This window comes from Ursus maritimus, unplaced genomic scaffold, assembly GCF_017311325.1.
Source record: "Ursus maritimus isolate PB19 unplaced genomic scaffold, ASM1731132v1 scaffold_6, whole genome shotgun sequence".
Taxonomy (NCBI): domain Eukaryota; kingdom Metazoa; phylum Chordata; class Mammalia; order Carnivora; family Ursidae; genus Ursus; species Ursus maritimus.
In genome coordinates this window covers 30,255,583-30,273,378 of record NW_024426774.1, presented here as the reverse complement: position 1 = coordinate 30,273,378, position 17,796 = coordinate 30,255,583, and the positions used below count along the sequence as shown (strand labels likewise).

Here is a 17,796-nt window from a genome sequence, read left to right as displayed (position 1 = left end):
CTTTGGGATACCTCTTTCATTTTGCAGCTTTTTCTCAAATGTGTGGCTTCCTTGGCTGGCCACTAATTTTTAAGACTGACTCTGTGGGGGCTTTGGGTGCACTGACAAGGTTTATTGCTTGAAGGGCCTTGCTGTAGGATCACTGGGTCCTGAACCAGCCTTATTATTTGGGGGCTGTCTAATGTCAGTATCTGTAGGTCTTCCATCTGGGACTATCTAGTTTCTTCAGAGGAGAAGCTCTGATTGATTGGGTGTGAGCAGGGGAGAGGGACATGCCTGAGGCTCCCCACAGGTCAGTATTAGCTTCTTACATGATACTCCATTTTTTTTTTTTTTAAGATTTTATTTATTTATTTGATAGAGAGAGACAGCCAACGAGAGAGGGAACACAAGCAGGGGGAGTGGGAGAGGAAGAATGCAGGAATCGATCCCAGGACCCTGGGATCACGCCCTGAGCCAAAGGCAGACGCTTAACGACTGCGCCACCCAGGCACCCCGATACTCCATTTTTCAACCTGTCGACATGTCCTTACCCTGCATGTGGCTTAGTCTTCAAGTCCCAGAACCTTTTGGGTTAATTTCTCCAGAATATGAACCTCCATTCTCCTTTGGAGTGGTATTTTTCTTGCTCCTTAGAATTGAGAAGGGGACTGGGGACTAGAGGCCCAACCATTTTCCACATCGAGTTCACCAGTCACATTACTTTTGGAGTCACACCTTCACTTCTACCTTTTGTGGTCCGAGCACTGAGACTCAGTTTCTAGCTCATTATTCATTGGAAATCCCCCTCTGAGATGCTTGGATTTCAACTTCCTCTGTTCTATTAGGTTAGTTATGACTTCTCCATTTACTTTTCATCTTCCATAAGTTTGTTGAATAGTCTTTGTTTCTGTTTCCTCTCCAATTTTTTGTTGGGGGCTAATACCTTTTTACTGTATCTTTTACTGTTATTTTACTAGTTTTGGGGAGGAGGCACAGGTGTGTGGTCATGCTACCATGCTTTCCTTCATCTCGGAATTATGAAAGCGAACATCCTCATAACTGGCTGTAGCAATGAAAACCCCTGAGAAGGGTTTAACGGTTCAGCATGTTGTGGCAGGAGCTAGAATCACTTTTTAGTGAAAGAAACCCTCCCTAAATGGGCCTATGGAAAAGAATTTATTTGCTCACAAAAGCTGGGAAGTTCAGGTGGTCGAATGGACAATTTTGGTCTAAAAAAAGTACTTCAGAGAGGGAATGTATTATGTAGGAGGAAGAAAAGCTGTCCATATTAGTTAATAAAGATAAAATAAGTTAAATTAGTAAATTCAGGGCAAAATGTGTCAGCCAAAAGTTTTGGAAGGAGACAAAACAAGGAGAGAGATGGGCAGGGACCACAGAAAGTCTGTTTTTGTGAATACAAAGGCAAGAGGAGCCAGAACACAGTGGGGATTGAAACTGGGATGGTTCAAGCTTCATTAAAGTTATGATGCACTCTTTCCCCATGGGTGGTGGTTTTTTTGTTTTTTAGATTTTATTTTTAAGTAATCTCTACCCCCAACATGGGGCTCCAACTCACAACCCCGAGATCAAGAGTCATATGCTCTACCCACTGAGCCAGCCAGGTGCCCATCCCCACAGGTGTTCTGATGATGCAACGCCTCCTTTATGATAATGGCAAAGACCACATGCAAAAAAGTAAACCAACTAAACCTTAGAGGACTATCTGGAAAGGTGTTTTGGAAGTGATTTGACCATAGATAAGAGTTGTATCATGAGGAAAATGATTTCTGTTTATAAAAAGGATTATCTAGATCCCGTGAGCTTGAGAGAGCTTCTAGGTACTTCTAAACTATTGTCTTTCTCCCTGACTTTGACCTAAGTTAATGAAGATAAAGAATCCTGTGCTTGCATATTCTTATTGTCTCACCAGTTGTTGCACTTGACACCACTGCCTGGAAGCAAACCCCAGGAACCCAGGACTGAGAAATGATGGGAGTTTTTGCTCCTGGTGAGCCAGGTCAATTGACTTGGGATTGGAGTAACTGAGCCTACTGCCGGAGTGGGTGGTAGGAGAAAAACAGGGAGTCAACATGAAGCTGGCTTCAGGCATAACTGAATCCAGGGGTTCAAATGATGTCATTAGGCCTGTTTCACTATCTCCTAGCTCTGCTTATCTCTTGCAGTTTCTTTCTGGGCTTCTCTAGTCCCAGATGCCTAAGCTCTCAGCTTAGCAAATCCCACAGAAAGGATAGTCTATCCCAGTAGTTCTGATCAAAAACTCCTGGAAGCAATTCTGATATGTTTTGCTGGGTCACACATGCATCTCTGAAACAAGCAAGGACACTGAGGGAACAGGGAACTCTGGTTGGCCTGCCCTGGTCACTTGCACACTTGTCATGATGGCCATGTAAGAACTCATCCCCACCTGAAACACAAGGACTGGGTTCCTTACAGGAAAGAAGAGTTCTAATACAAAGGGGAGAAACCAGACTGTTAAAAACAAGAGATGCCCTTTAAAGGTTCAATGACTACTGATGGATTAGAATCTTGTCCTTACGTGCTAATCAACATGGTCCCTAAAAAGATTGCAACATTCAATATAAAACACTCTAAACTTTTGGAATGAACGTGGACCTGATTTGTTCTGCATAATTTTTTTTTTAAGATTCCTTTTAAGTAATCTCTACACCCAATGTGGGGCTCGAACTCACAACTCCAAGATCAAGAGCTGCGTGCTCCACTGACTGAGCCAGCCAGGTGCCCCTGTTCTACATAATTTTAAGTAGATTTTAATTTGGTGTGATAAAGTACCAGCAGAAATGATACTATTACAGTCTCACTCTTTAGACTCCACAACTACCAGCTTAAAAATCTGGTAGCTGTGAACATGGCGACTATGGCAGAGGATAAGAGTGGAGGGATAATTTCAGAGTAGGGGATGTACCCCCATTGGCTTGTCAGTGTCCAGTCTGCTCCAACCTAGCATTCATCTCAATTCCCCCTTGTATTATCAAAAGTTCTAAATCCAATTTATTGGAATTTTTCTTCCACTAGAAAAGAATTTACATTTTATTTATAAAAGTCAACTTTTCTGAGACACTTGTTTTATAAAGTGAGGAATACCTATGGAATATAAAATTGGGAACAAATGGGGTACTTTTTTTGGTAAACCAGATGTAGTTGGAATACATGCCTACCTACAAGGCTTCAATAACTTTCCTTCATAAAACCTTCACCAATTAATTTGGGAGATGTGAATGAGTTTCTTACATGTGCTTAGGCACAAATGTGCTCAGTTCCTGTGGTGGTCCAGTCTCCTGGTGGAAGGCTCTTGTTCAAAATCTGTTTGAAGGAGGTGCCCACCCTGTTGCTAGGACCTGCCATGTAAATTCTGCTTTTCTGCTGCTTCATCCTGTGAGGCACTTGGTAGGCGTGATTTGCTCCACCCACCCAGCAATTAAGACAATGACCCATCCCACTCCGTCCTTTCTTACCTGGGTCTCAAAACAGCACTCTATGTGCCTAGTCCAACAAAGTATCATGAGAAAGTTTCAGCTTCTGATTCTAACACTTCTTTTTGCAAGGACCTAACAAGTTCACAGGACCCAGTGTGTCGGGGTGGAGTAGAAGTGGAGTGGTGAGAAGCCATGCTTTCTAGCTCTGCTCTCTCAGATTCTTGCTCCCAATCTTCTCTTCCTTTCTTTCTCAGTCTCCAAATTCCCCGAGTTTCCGAATATAACTCACTAAGTCAAGAGTCAAACACCTCTGTGTTTGTTTACAGATTCAAATATATGCTCCAGAACAGGAGAAGGTGTGTGTCAATCACTCACATACCCTTCTCTGCCAAGGCTTAGGTCCACCGGATCACCTCCCTCTCAGACAGATTGCTTTTCAGAACAATGCTATTGAGACGTTCAAAAATCGTTTTTAATCGTCTGTACTAATGGAGCAAGGAACAGAATGGCTATATAAATGTTGACAATGGTTTTATTCTTTCCCAATCTTACAGTATTAGAGTAGCCTACACTTTGTCCTATATTATCTACTTGCCCTATTACTCAGCATATGTTCATAAGTCAGTTTCTATTTCTTGTGCTCCCATCCATTATATAAGAAAAGGAGCACTGTAAAGTATTCTGCAAATGTTAGATGCTGTAAGCCCTAATAATTTTCTTTATAACATTGGGTATTGCCAAAGTATTTCAGTAACTTTCCCATTGAAGCTAAACATAACATTAAATTCTTACTCAAATCATGGGGATCAGTGATGAAATAATTCTGAATTCATTTTCTTTCTTGTACAAAGTTTCTTCTGAAATCAGTGGCAATTCTGAATGTGGGCTAGCTCCAGGAAGCATTCTGCAGAATGAGAATCATGTCCACTATTAATGAGTCATTGTGTCCTTCTTCCCCATCCGAATCATATATCAATTTGGCTTCCTTAAAAATGATTTGGCAATCGTCTAAAGTTTCTTTTGATGATATGACTGTACTGGGAAGGTAAAAATTATCTCTTGCCTTTTGTAATGACACGGATGGAGCTAGAGAGTATAATGCTAAGAGAAATAAGCCAGTCAGAAAAAGACAAATACCAGGGCGCCTGGGTGGCTCAGTCGTTAAGCGTCTGCCTTCGGCTCAGGGCATGATCCCGGCGTTATGGGATTGAGCCCCGCATCGGGCTCCTCCACTGTGAGCCTGCTTCTTCCTCTCCCACTCCCCCTGCTTGTGTTCCCTCTCTCTCTGGCTGTCTCTCTCTGTCAAATAAATAAATAAAAGCTTAAAAAAAGAAAAAGAAAAAGACAAATACCATACAATTTCACTGATATGTGGAATTTAAGAAACAAAACAAATGAGCAAAGGGGGGGGAAGAGAGATAAACCAAGAAACAGACTTTTAACTATAGAGAATAAACTGATGGTTATCAGAGGGGACAGGGGTGGGGCATGGATGAAATAGGTGATCGGGTTTAAGGAGTGCACTTGTCGTGATAAGCCCTGGGTGATGTATGGAATTGTTGAATCATATCACACAGCTGAAACTGATATAACACTGTATATTAACTAACTGGAATTAAAATAAAAACTGAAAAAAATAACAACTAAAAAGGAAATTATCTCTAATAATGAAATGTATAATCATTTTTAAAGATTAAAACTCTTTAGAAGAGTTGGTGAATCATAACAGTACTCAATTTTATTTCAACCCTCTCAATGTTTTTATTGCAAAAATATTTTTTAAAGGTTCATTTATTTTAGAGAGAGAGAGCGAGATAGAGAGGACAGGGGGCGGGGCAGAGGGGGAGAGAGAGAGAGAGAGAGAACCTCAAGCAGGCGTGGAGCCTGACACAGGGCTTGATCTTGTCACAACGCTGACATCAGGACCTGAGTTGAAATCAAGAGTCCGGCACTTCACCGACTGAGCCATCCAGGCACCCCAGGGTGTTATCATTTGAATGACTCTTAAACTTTGTATACGTACCTTATGAACATTAACTTTGGCAAAATACATAAATTCTCAGTTTATCAAAGAGAATTAAAATTTGCCTTTAACCACAGTTTCTAATGCTGTAATTTTGTAAGTGAGAAGTAACGGTGCTGAGAGGGGATTACATCTGACAGCTTTAGCTTTTTGAATATACGGTGATATCTGAGGAACAAAGGATATCTCTTTACCTTCATTTATGTTTGCTACTATTTTCTGAAGTCTCCCGTGAGTGGGGGGGGTGTAATCACGTGTTTTAGCCTTCATTAAGGTAGAAGCACTGACATAGACACAGAGAAGGTCATGACAGTGTCTTATTCATCTTCCTATCCTTAGTTCCTACCCCTGGTGCCTATCCTCACTGTACACTATACACTTACGTGCACTATCGAGATTTGTTAGATGGACAGACGGGGCAGAAGTAGTCAGTGGAAGTGACTAGCTGAATGTGACTGACTTTACTGGGGCAGAGGACAGCACAGAAAGTATTGCGTTCCCATAAAACCATTAGCACTCTTGTGGCATTTGAGTCTCAGTTATCGTCGTACTTAATGATTTATATTGTTGCTCCTGCTCTCACATTCTTCTAGGAATATCTGCTAAAGTGGGTGGTAGAAGCCAAGATATTGAAGATCTAGGGACAAGCCATGTGCCTCTTTCTCTCAGCCAGGATGAAAAAAACACTCTCTGGTAAGATAATACTCGTTTTTGTTTAATTTAACCGGGATGTAAAGGCACTAACACATTAATGAATTGATTGATGAATTTTTTAGTAACTAGGGAATACGTGTATATGGCACAAAATTGAAAAGTAGAAAAGAATATGTCAAGTCTTCTTTCAAGCTGTGGTTTCCAGCAATCCTGTTTCCCTCCCTGGAGGGTCTGACAGATATGTTAGGTATAGGCTAGAAACTGCCATTACCAAGAGATCCCAAAATAAGGCATACAAGCAAAATGGAAGTTTGCCTTTTCTTGTGTAACAGTCTGGAAGTACGTGATTCAGGCTGGGGAGTGGCTCTGCTTGGTAAAAATCACCCAGGGACCTAGGGCCTTCAATTTTGTTGCTCTGCCATCTTTTAGGGTCCTGCACGGATGGTGGAAGTCCCACCTCTCTACTCCAGCATGTGAAAGGGAAAGAGAGAACATGGAGGGCAAATGATTTCTTTTTAAGCAATGATGTAGCAGTTCCACCATCCTTTTTGCTCCTATTCCATTGGCAAGAACTTTGTCACATGGCCACACCTAGCTGCAAGGGGGGCCGGCAATGTAGTTTTTAGCCGGGTGGCTGTAAGACCAACTGAAAATGCAGAAGAGAATTGGTGTTGTGGCTGTGGGTGTCTAGAAGTAGGAATTTGGCACCGGGGGGCTCAGTCGGGTGAGCGTCCAACTCTTGGTTTCGGCTCAGGTTGTGATCTCAGGGTTGTGGCATCCAGCCCTACACAGGGCTCCAAGCTTGGTGTGGAGTCCGCTTGGGATTCTCTCCCTCTGCCCCTCCCCCTGCTCATGTGCTCTCTCCCTCTCTTTCTAAAATAAATACAATCTCAAAAAAAAAACCCAGTATGAATCAATTCTTTCGCAATGTGGCAATGATGTCAACTGGATTGTGAATCATTGACTCTGTCTCAGTATTGAATTGTGATGTCCGGCATGTTACAACTAGATCCTTTCAAAATACAGGCCTGATGCTTCAACCCATTTCATTTCTAGATCATGCCTTTTTTTTTTTTTTTTAAAGTAGGCTCTGTGTCCAATATGGGGCTTGAACTCATGACCCTGAGATCAAGAGTCACATGCTCTACTGACTGAGCCAGTCAGGCACTCCAAGATCATTTATCTTCTTTAACCCATTCTTCTCTTTCTTTTATTTGAATCTCAAAGGCAGAGTTTGGTAATCTGGAGGTGATTGGCAAAACATCCTTCCCCACAACAACACTCGGCAGACTTAATCTTTTAAAGTTGTGAAGTGGGTGAAATTTATCTTTGGTGATCTTAGTTCTTCACCCTCCTTCCCTGGGCAGACAATAGCCATGGTGCTATTAACCATTCAGAACCCCACACCATAGGGCACACAGGGCTGCTCCCCATGTAAGGCTATGGCTGCAAAATTCTCTTCTTTTCTCACCCAACAAATATGTCCTTAGTGTTCCACTTCCAGCTGGTTGATAAGGCTGTGAAGCTGGGGGCAGAGAAGGGATTTAAGGAGTGGCTGAAATGTTGCTGCTTATGAAAAGAACTCAATTTGACTAGGTAGAACTATTGTCTCCCCTAGTTTAAAAGGACTAGAGTTTGTCTTACTGTCTATAGGACCAAAAAAAAACCTGTTTAAATTGCAGATGTACACATTGGTATTCATGAAGAAACAATTCCAAATATTGTTTTTGTAAATTTCCACTTCTTTTCTGCAGAAAAGCATTGCACACTATAGAAACAATCAAGCAGATGAACTTTCTCTCTTCTCCCTTCCTATGGCCATTTTGATGTCATTGGCAGAAAAGCTGAAGCCATTTTAAATCTTCTTCTTTTCTTTTCTTTTTTAGAGAGATAAAGTGTACACGTGCACAGGGGAGTAGAGGCAGGGCAGGGGGAGAGGGAGAGAGAATCTTAAGCAAGCTCCATGCCCAGCACGGAGCCTGATGCCAGACTCCATGTCATGACCCTGAGACCATGACCTGACCTGAAATCAAGGGTTGGACTCTTAACCAACTGAGTCACCCAGGTGCCCCACTACTATCTTTTCTTTCTTTCTTTCTTTCTTTCTTTCTTTCTTTCTTTCTTTCTTTCTTTCTCTTTCTTTCTTTCTTTCTCTTTCTTTCTCTCTTTCTTTCTCTCTTTCTTTCTCTCTCTCTCTCTTTCTTTCTCTCTTTCTTTCTCTTTCTTTCTTTCTTTCTTTCTTTCTTTCTTTCTTTCTTTCTTTCTTGATTTTATTTATTTATTTGACAGAGATAGAGACAGCCAGCGTAGAGTAGGAACACAAGCAGGGGAGTGGGAGAGGGAAGAAGCAGGCTACATAGCAGGAGGAGCCTGGATGTGGGGCTGCCCGATCCCATAACGCCGGATCACGCCCTGAGCCGAGAAGGCAGGCAGCTAACTCACCAGCCACCCAGGCGCCCTCTTTTTTTTTTTTTTTTTAAAGATTTTATTTATTTGACAGAGAGAGACAGCCAGCGAGAGAGAAGGCAAAGCAGGGTAGTGGGAGAGCAAGAAGCAGGCTCCCCAGCGGAGGAGCTCCGATGTGAGTAGATCCCAGTGACTCTGGGGATCACACCCTGAGCGCAAGGCAGGCGCTTAATACTTGACAACACCAGAAGCGCCCCACTACTATCTTTTCTCACTGTAAATCTTCATTATAAGAGTTGACATGGTGATATGTAAGTTGAATATAGCTATCTTCTCACTTTTTTTTTTTTTTTAAAGATTTTATTTATTTATGTGACAGAGAGACAGCCAGTGAGAGAGGGAACACAGCAGGGGGAGTGGGAGAGGAAGAAGCAGGCTCCCAGTGGAGGAGCCCGACGTGGGACTCGATCCCGGAATGCCAGGATCACGCCCTGAGCCGAAGGCAGACGCTTTAATGACTGCGCTACCCAGGCGCCCCTCGCTTTCTTTTTTTTAAGATTTATTTACTTATTTTTAGAGAGTGAGCAGGGAGGGGGCAAAGGGAGAGGGAGAGAGAATCTCAAGCAGACTCCATGCTGAGCACAGAGCCTGATGTGGGGCTTGATTCCACGACGCTGAGATCATGACCTGAGACGAAATCAAGAGTCAAACGCTCAACCAACTGAGCCACGCAGGCGCCCCAGGCTATCTTTAGTTCTCTACATTTGTTGCAAGAATAGTTAACATTAAAAAAAAAAAATTCTGCTACTAATAAAAGATTCCAAAAAGAGCACATGTATTGGCCAATACTTAACAAAGACTCAAGAGNGGTTAGATTTATTCAAAGAGTGCAATGCTCCCCCATCACAGCACAGGTAGAAAATATTAGTACTTGTATGACACACTGATGGAAGCTGGGGCCAACTGGCCTAGAGGCTCTGCCTGCACCTGGCCTTACCTAACTGTCCCAAGGGTTGAAGGGAATCATTGCCTTGGTACACTCCATTCATTGGGCAGCCTGGTTGGAGAAGACTTATCTAAAATGCTGGTATTCAAAATGTAGTTTTCACATCAGCATCACCTGGGGGCTCGTTAGAAATGCAAAACTGGGGGCGCCTGGATGGCTCAGTCAGTTAAGCATCCGACTCTTGATTTTGGCTCAGGTCATGATCTCAGAGTAGTGAGATCAAGCTTTGTGTTGGGCTCCACACTGGGTGTGGAAGCTGCTCAAGATTCTCTCTTTCCCTCTCCCTCTGCCCCACCCCCACAACTTGCTTGCTCTCTCTAAAAAAAAGAGAAAGAAAGAGAATCTTTCCATCAATACTCCGAATTATGCTTTAAGTATTTTAATACTTCTAGCTTAAACTTATTGGAATGAATTCTGTTCTCTGCAACTGAACTTTGACTGATACAGTCAGCTCTGTTTTCAGGACCCTGCATGTATTCACTGATTTATTTAGCAAATATTTATTGCGGGTCTTCTCTGAACAGATGTTTATATATATTATATATCTATATATAATTAAAAATTATATTCCTAGGAAGGTAGTTCCATCCAAATAGGGCCAAAAAATTAAAAGTTCCAATTCCAATCTAATCAGCATAAATAATAGTTCACACATCCTCATTGGTATACTGGAAAGAAGATGGGAATTTAGAGACAAAATAGTAGTTTTTCTGAACGTTGCCAAATGGAGACAGTAAGGAGTTGCCCTGTCTACCTCTTAAAGCTTCTGTGAAAATCATATAAAGCAGTGTATGTGAAACTGCTTGGTAGATAGTAAAGTTCTATGCAGTGCTGGTTATTTATTTATAATTAGTAATAATAGTAAATTTATCCTACAAACTTTGGATGCCTATGATAGCACCTTGAAAGAATACTATTTTTGTTTGCCTCTCTCTCAGTTCAGTGCAAATTCTGATGTTCACGTAATGGCATTCTTACAGATAAATCAGAGACTGACTACTTTGTGAAAGGAATTTTCACTTTTGAAAAATATTCACAATAGGAAATCTTTCAATAGATGTGTGTCATTTAATACAATTGGTTGATTGACAAATTTAAATTATACACATTTTGGTACATCCAGTGTACAAAATGAGCTTAGTTGGTTGAAAAATGTAATTACATCTTTTAAGTGATCTCATTTCAAGTATGGGTGAGGAGCAAATCAAATTATAGAGCAATCTTTGAGATACATACGTAGACATAACTTGCAAAGCTTACATGTTTTATGTGCTTATTTTTCTTGAGTTATGAGAAAGAGGAGCTTAATTCAGACCAACAGATGTCTGGTCAGTGGCTACTATGTACAATGTTGTAGGTGATGAAGAGACAAAGCTGAATGAGATAGTCATTCTTGAGGCTACAGTCCAGTCCAGCATGTCCAAAGCAGCAGCCACTTGTACATGTGGCTATTGCTCACTTAAAATGTGACTAGTGTGACTTGGAGACGGAATATTGCATTTTCTTTAATTTTAACTAATTTAAATGTAAATAGCCACGTGTGACGAGCGGCCACTGCATTGGATAGCACAGGTCTAGCCAAACTCAATAGCTGACTTGTGGTTAGGATGCATGGGCAAAACATTTTTCTTGTCTTAAAATAAAGGTGGTCTGTTGATCTTCTGGTCTTAGGGGTGGCGGAGGGGAAAGTGCCACAATGGTTTGGGAATGTACATTGTATCAAGGGAAACAATTACACGATTCTGTTAAAAATCCATTCCATTTGATTGAAATGTCCCCTAACACATTCAGAATGCAAAGACATTAATAGGCCAAAGAAAACTAAAGATAGGAAAGGTTAAAAAAAAAAAAAGGAGGCCTAAAAAACCTAGTTTATGTGTTATCTTAGTATTCCTTGTCATTTTTATAGTGGTCCCAGCATCAAAGATCAGGAAAGAAGAATGGGTGAATTAGTAACTTGCTTACCAAGGAAACTTCCTTGATAGGGTGAAGTGGGGTATTTCCAAGAAATTTTTATTTTTCTCAAATTAAAAAAGACAGAAAAGAAGAACTGAGAGCTCATACTTAACAACAAAAGGTATTAAGTACTACTGATCACTCCCAATTATTTCACGTTCTACACAATTGGGAATGATCAGCACTTAGTACCGTTTTGTTAAGTGTGCGTTAATTTTGTTTTGCTATATTTTCATATGTAAGGTGAATTTACTTTGATAAATTCTATTTACTCTCACCTGGGGATAGAAATGCTATGATTTTACTCTTTTTGCTTATTAAAATCATTTTTAAAGATGTCTAAATCACTCTCAACTCACAGGAGTTAGAGAGAAGTGGAAATAATTTAAGTATTATTTCTAAGACTAAGTGGCTATCACTGATACTAAGAATCTGAATTTTACCTGTCATTATTTGGTAGATGAGCTAGTCCTTTAAGGTAAATCTATTTTATTTTTGCTGATTTATCACAAATTGTTATTTTTTAAAGAGGCCAAACATGGTGGCATTTCTAGCCCCAAAGCAGATGTGTATGATGATAGCGCTTGAAAGAGAATACCGCTGTGGTTACACTTGACTACACAGAGAGCTAATAGTGCTCGGGGCACTTCCTACAGGGTGCATCCTCTTGGAACCGTGGCTTCTTTTCACCCTAACAAACCCAATGTAGATCAAATTATAGGGGCTAGCTTGGGGACAGCCATAGTGCCCTTTCTTGGGGGATCCCTATCAAACGTGGAAGTGGTATCATCACAAATATACTTTGGATTTGACAAAGTTTCATAGGAACTAATTGATTTGTCTCTGAATGGACTTTGATCGTGTTAAACAGGTCTTAATTAAAATATACTTCCACGGTTCCAATCCTTTGGAAATGTGGCTCACAGGTATGGTGTGCATCAGGGTTTTATTTATCTGGTTTTGCAAAAGCTGAGGCAGGAAACAAAGTTTTGTGTTTTCAGTGATATAGCCGCAATACTGGAAATTGGGTTTGGGAATGAAAAGTTCGTAATTTGTATCTCCAGTTGTTCAAATTACATATCCATCAGAAAATAGAGATACTTCTCTTGTGATTTCTGAGCCTTTTCTATAGAAATTAAATTTAAAAATGAACACGAAACAGCTTAATTTGTAATTTCTTATGGAAGCTAATTAAATGTCCTTATACCAATGAAAATGGTGAAAACTATAATCTATTCACCCCTTTCTAGAATTATAGTTGCATAAGCCCTGGTAGAGATTAGCGAATAAATTGGTATCATGATAAGTGGCTATAAGATCTGTGTTTGTGGCAGTAAAAATAATTAAATCATTCTTCTGGATGAAGAGTATTGGCTCTGGAATCAGACAGCTTGGATTCTAATTTTGACTCTCTGGTTTACAGTCCCTTAACCCTTCCTGGATTGTTTAATTGTACAATGGGCATAGTGACAATATTGCCTGTTAGAGGGCTTCTGTCAGAATTTGCTGACATGACCCATATAGTGGTTAGCCCAGTGCCTGGCACACTGTGAATGGCTGTTATTATTACATGTATATTACATGTGTCTTGTTTCCTCAACCTGACTGCGAGCTTTGAGAAGGCAGGGACCATCTCTTATATAGTTTTCTGGTCCCTTCATCACCTAGCACACTATCTTATAATTACAGAGTCCGCGCTCAGATTTAAAACTAAAGGGCAACTCAGGATTAGATTATAAAGGACCTTGAGTATAGTTTCCCTAGGGCTGCTCTGGACCTGTCTCCCACTCTAGTAGAACCCCTGAATCCACTTTGAGTTGTGGGGATGGTAGTTCATGCCCATTTCTTACCCTAATCAAGAGCAGCCAATCCAAGCAAGCATTCAGACAATCAGCCAAAGGCCTGAGGCTGTATGCAGTGCAACAGAAATTCCAGATGGTCGTGGCATTTAGGAGCTGTTTCTGCGTTTCTTAGGCATTTCTGGCTACTGGGTGGTGTATAATATCTTTATCTCATCTAAGTTAAATCATGCAGAATATAATTTATGCCCTCCTTCTTTAGCTCTTCTCACGGTAGAGTGTTGAGCTGGCTAGCATTTTCCTTATCAAAGGACTTATTGTCACTGAACAACTTATCAGCAAGAAGCTCACAGATAACCCGTGGTCAATGTACTGATCTATGTCCTTTAAACATGCTTTCTATATTTTACTTCTTCAGTTTTTTTTATCGAACAGTTTGATTGAGCTACTTCCAAAAAGAACTAAGTTTCATGCTCATACTTAGTATGAAACTAAGTTTCATATTTTTTTTTTAAAGATTTTATTTATTTATTCGACAGAGATAGAGAAGGCCAGCGAGAGAGGGAACACAAGCAGGGGGAGTGGGAGAGGAAGAAGCAGGCTCATAGCGGAGGAGTCTGGTGTGGGGCTCGATCCCGGAACGCCGGGATCACGCCCTGAGCCGAAGGCAGACGCTTAACGGCTGTGCCACCCAGGCGCCCCTCATATTTTGATAAATAGAATTTAAGTTTGAATTCTATTTATCAAAGTTACCTACCTTCTGTTAGTAAACACTGAGTAGAGCAGCAAGGCTCCGCAAGGCTGGGGTTCCTTGTGGATTAGTGTGAGAATCGCATTTTAACCTGGTACAATCTAGGAGTTGGAGGTAGGCTTTTACAATTTAATATTTTCACCATCACTATAAAATATTTGGAAAGTTTGGATAAGGCCTTCCTTCTGCCTCTTCTCATTCTTCCCAATGTTCTGCCAGCAATATTTCCTCATGTAGCTGGCACTGCAGCTCCCTCTTTGATAGTTCTTTTGTCCACTTCCATCCTATCTTAATTTAAAAAATAAAATTCTAAAATTTTTTTTAGTTCTATTTTGTCAGTGTACAGTTGCAGCTGCACACAAATTTGATTATAAGCTCTACGGTGCTGTGAAAAGCTGGCAATTTTTCCCCCAAAATGACAGGCAGTGTAAATTACAAAGTACAAAATAGGGTACGGTAAAGCACTGCCAGCAATAAATAAAAATGGCTTTTTCGGAAGAAATCACTTTGGAAATGAGGGAGAATGAGGCGGGAGGAGGAAACAGTCCGCAGAGTTAGGAACGGAAAGAGCCACATTTAGAGGAGCGTCTGAGGGATAAGGACAACGGAAACACTTAAGGGACTCTTGATCCTAGGCAATCCTCCAAGGGTTAAGTCACAGAGGGCAGTTAGGTTGGGTTAGGCTTGCTAGTTTCTCTCTTGAAAGATACTGGACCTCTATTTCCCAAAGACCACTTCTTCAGCATTGTGGAGTACCTAACTTGCGCTAGGGATCTGCACAGGAACTGGATTTGCAAAGGTGAAAAAGAGCACAGTTCGTCTTCAAGCGCTTCTAGTCTTTAAAACAAAACACCCTAAGAGGTTAAGTATAAAGGGCCCTGCTGGAAAAAGAGAAAGCAACTAGAAGCTTGGAAGAGTCCTCAGGGCTCCACGGAGGAAGTCAGTTGCGGTCCGAAGGACAATTTTGTTAGGCTTTTTTATCTTTCAAAAATAAATGATAATGTGAAATAGATCATCCCGAAAGGAAAGGGTTGGGATGAAGGATGACATATTTTACACACACCAGTCCCCTGTCAGGAAAGAGGGGTCTAGATGACAAATGAGTGCTAACTGATCAAACTGACATTCACCCGCGTGCGGCGTCTTCTTCAGACTTGCACCTTGCTCAATGTAAATCTTGACTGCAGTTCTCGAAGATCGTTAGGGGCGGGGAGAAAGTGCACCCACTTTCATCAGATTTTGCACACAACACAGGGAGAAGGCTACTTTCATGGTTCCAAACCCTTTTCTCCCCTCAGCCCCTGTAGTTTTAAGGGCTGTGCGAGGTCTATCTGCAGGGATTTTAGAGGTTTTCCTCATGCTCTTTTGAAGAGAAGTAATAAAAGCATTTAAATTAGCGGGAGGGCGGTTAACACCCGCAACCCTGGCTCCACGGCGAACCTCATCGCCCGCTTGGGGTTCACTCCGCGCCTGGCTTCGGCTGAGTCCAACAGTGCTAACGGCCGCCGGGCAGCAACGGTTCCCGGGCAGCGCGCGGCGAGCGTTGGGCGCTCGGGACTCGCAGGCCAGCGGCGAGTTCACACGGCGCAGGGAGGGGGGCGAGGCCGAGCCGTGGGCGGCTCTTGACGAACAGTCCTTCTGGCCAATTGGAAGCCTGGTCGACTTTTCCCCCTGCCAATAGGGAGCAGGACCCAAGCTGAGGGGCGCTTCCCGCGGGCTGCGGCTGGATTCGATCCTGCGCGGCTGAGGCTAAGGCGGGGGCGGAGGCTCGGCCTGGGCGGCGGGGAGCGGATTAGGGGAGGAGGGAAGACCGGAAGCCACGGTCGCGTCCCCATCCTTAGATTCGCTCCCCCGGGCTGGGAGCGGAGACGGAGGAGGAGGGAGAGGCTGAATGTTGGCTCCGTAATAAAGGGGAGCGGCCGCTCCGGAGCCTCCTCCCGGGGTGCCCCCCTCATCCCGCCCGGTCTCTGCACCCACTCGGCTCCCGGACGCCCGGCCCCCGAGGCCGGCCCGGCAGCGCAGACCTTCGCTGAAGAGACTCGGCTAGTGGCGGGGACTGGCCGGCGGCGTCCGAGGCCCGCGCCCCGCCGCCACCCCCACCCGCTTGTCCGCCGATCCCTCCGGCCGCCGCCATGTCCTCCTCCTCATCCTCTCCCAGGGAGACATACGAGGAGGACCGCGAATACGAGAGCCAGGCCAAGCGCCTCAAGACCGAGGAGGGGGAGATCGACTACTCGGCCGAGGAAGGCGAGAACCGCCGGGAAGCGACGCCCCGGGGCGGGGGCGATGGCGGCGGCGGCGGCGGCCGGAGCTTCTCACAGCCGGTAACAAAGCGCGGCGCCCCGTCCCCTGTGCCTGGCGGTTCCCCGGGAAGCAGGGCCTGGCGGCGGGGACTCGGCCCTGGGGCCCTCCGCGCGCCCAGTTTCCCTCTGCTGCTGCGCTGACCCTGTCGGGAAGCGCCGGCTCCTCTCTTTAGGGCTTTTATTCTTTGCCTTACCTGTTATCCGCATCCCGACCGCGAACCCGGCTCCGGCCTGGCTGCAGGCCCCGCGTGCGAGTCGTCTGCGGGCCCTGAACTTGGGGAGGGTAGCCGGGCGGGGGAGGCGGGGCGGCGTTGTTTCCGCTCCGGGGGGGCTTTGGTGCGCGATTAGCTCTTTGTTAGTTTAACTCCTCCGGCGGCTGGCCGGCGTCGGGACGACCCTCTTTCTCCCTTCTGCCCCTGTGCCGGCGGCGTCCGCGCGCCCGTCTCGGTCACAGGATGGTTGCGTGGGTTCCGCCGGAGTCTCTTTCCACCTGGGTCCTGAGCAGAGCCGTAACCCAATGACAAATTGCACTCTGGCGCTCACACCCTAGTTCCCCTGAAGGTTTCATTTAAAAATTTTTACTTTTGGCAGGCATGGCGTGCATGCTTTGCCACCCAGTTTTATGATTATTGCTCAGTACTGATTTTAGCTCTTCGATCCAAAAAAAAAAAATGTTGGTAGGTGTTAACAGCACCCATATTTTCAAGTAAAACAAATCTTAAATCTTAAAGTCACCTGAGTTCTTCATTGACCGTTTATTCCAGATTTGCCCCATGAAAGGAGGAACTGAGCTCGGAACTGCATTAAACACACATTCCTGCATTCTTGTTGCTCTTATCAGAAATGTTAGCGGGCGGCAGAAGGAATGTGAAAATCGTCTTACCCACAGCAAGTAGTAGTAACTCAGCTTGAGTTGCACGGAGACTCTAAGGAAACAAAGCAAGCAAAAGTTTTTGCCCTTTTTTGGTGCACTTAAGATGTCTCAATGGCTTAGATGTCCTTTAAACAGTTATCACATCTTAATAGTGATTTTTTGAAAGGAAGCTTTACCTGAAGTTTAAGAAATTGTACACATATATTCTACTTAGACTGTTTTTCACTTTTTATAAGAGGCAAATTATAAGCCTTATAGCTGTTGTTTGAATTTTTATGTAAAAATTCTGGTCAGTAGTCCCCAGTGTTAAGAGTTTCCAAATATGAAACAGTGACACATAGGTTTCAACACATTAGGAAAAAGGCACTTTTTCTTCCTCTAAATAAATGTTTCCTTATGGCTAGATACGGCTTTTGATTTTTGTGCCTAGGTATTTCGAATATTCAAAATGTAGCTTCAACATGTGAATAAAAGAAATGCATGCTTAAAGTTTCAGTTCAAAGCCAATTCCACTGTGGAATTTGGAAGCAGGAATATTGTAACATATTTTAGATGGAGCCGATGGATCAGTGTATTTCTTTTGCCAA

At 43.2% G+C, this 17,796-nt stretch overlaps 2 protein-coding genes and 1 long non-coding RNA gene across 4 annotated transcripts in view; 2 read left to right on the top strand and 1 right to left on the bottom strand.

Moving 5' to 3' along the window:
• LOC121100994 overlaps positions 1 to 6,895 on the top strand; it is a 24,569-nt gene extending 17,674 nt beyond the window's left edge. The window contains exon 3 of the long non-coding RNA XR_005832811.1: positions 6,054 to 6,895. This is a non-coding gene — a long non-coding RNA (uncharacterized LOC121100994). The remainder of the gene's footprint in view (positions 1 to 6,053) is intronic.
• The window catches only part of GALM (galactose mutarotase), a 110,037-nt gene extending 93,035 nt beyond the window's left edge, over positions 1 to 17,002 (bottom strand). Inside the window, exon 1 of the mRNA XM_040623129.1 lies at positions 16,530 to 17,002. Within this exon, the coding sequence (XP_040479063.1) occupies positions 16,530 to 16,542 (13 nt within the window). The 5' untranslated portion in view covers positions 16,543 to 17,002. The remainder of the gene's footprint in view (positions 1 to 16,529) is intronic.
• HNRNPLL (heterogeneous nuclear ribonucleoprotein L like) overlaps positions 16,003 to 17,796 on the top strand; it is a 35,663-nt gene continuing 33,869 nt past the window's right edge. For both annotated transcript variants that reach the window (XM_040623128.1, XM_040623127.1), the window contains exon 1: positions 16,003 to 16,356. In XM_040623128.1, coding sequence (XP_040479062.1) covers positions 16,165 to 16,356 — 192 coding nt within the window. In that variant the 5' untranslated portion in view covers positions 16,003 to 16,164. The remainder of the gene's footprint in view (positions 16,357 to 17,796) is intronic.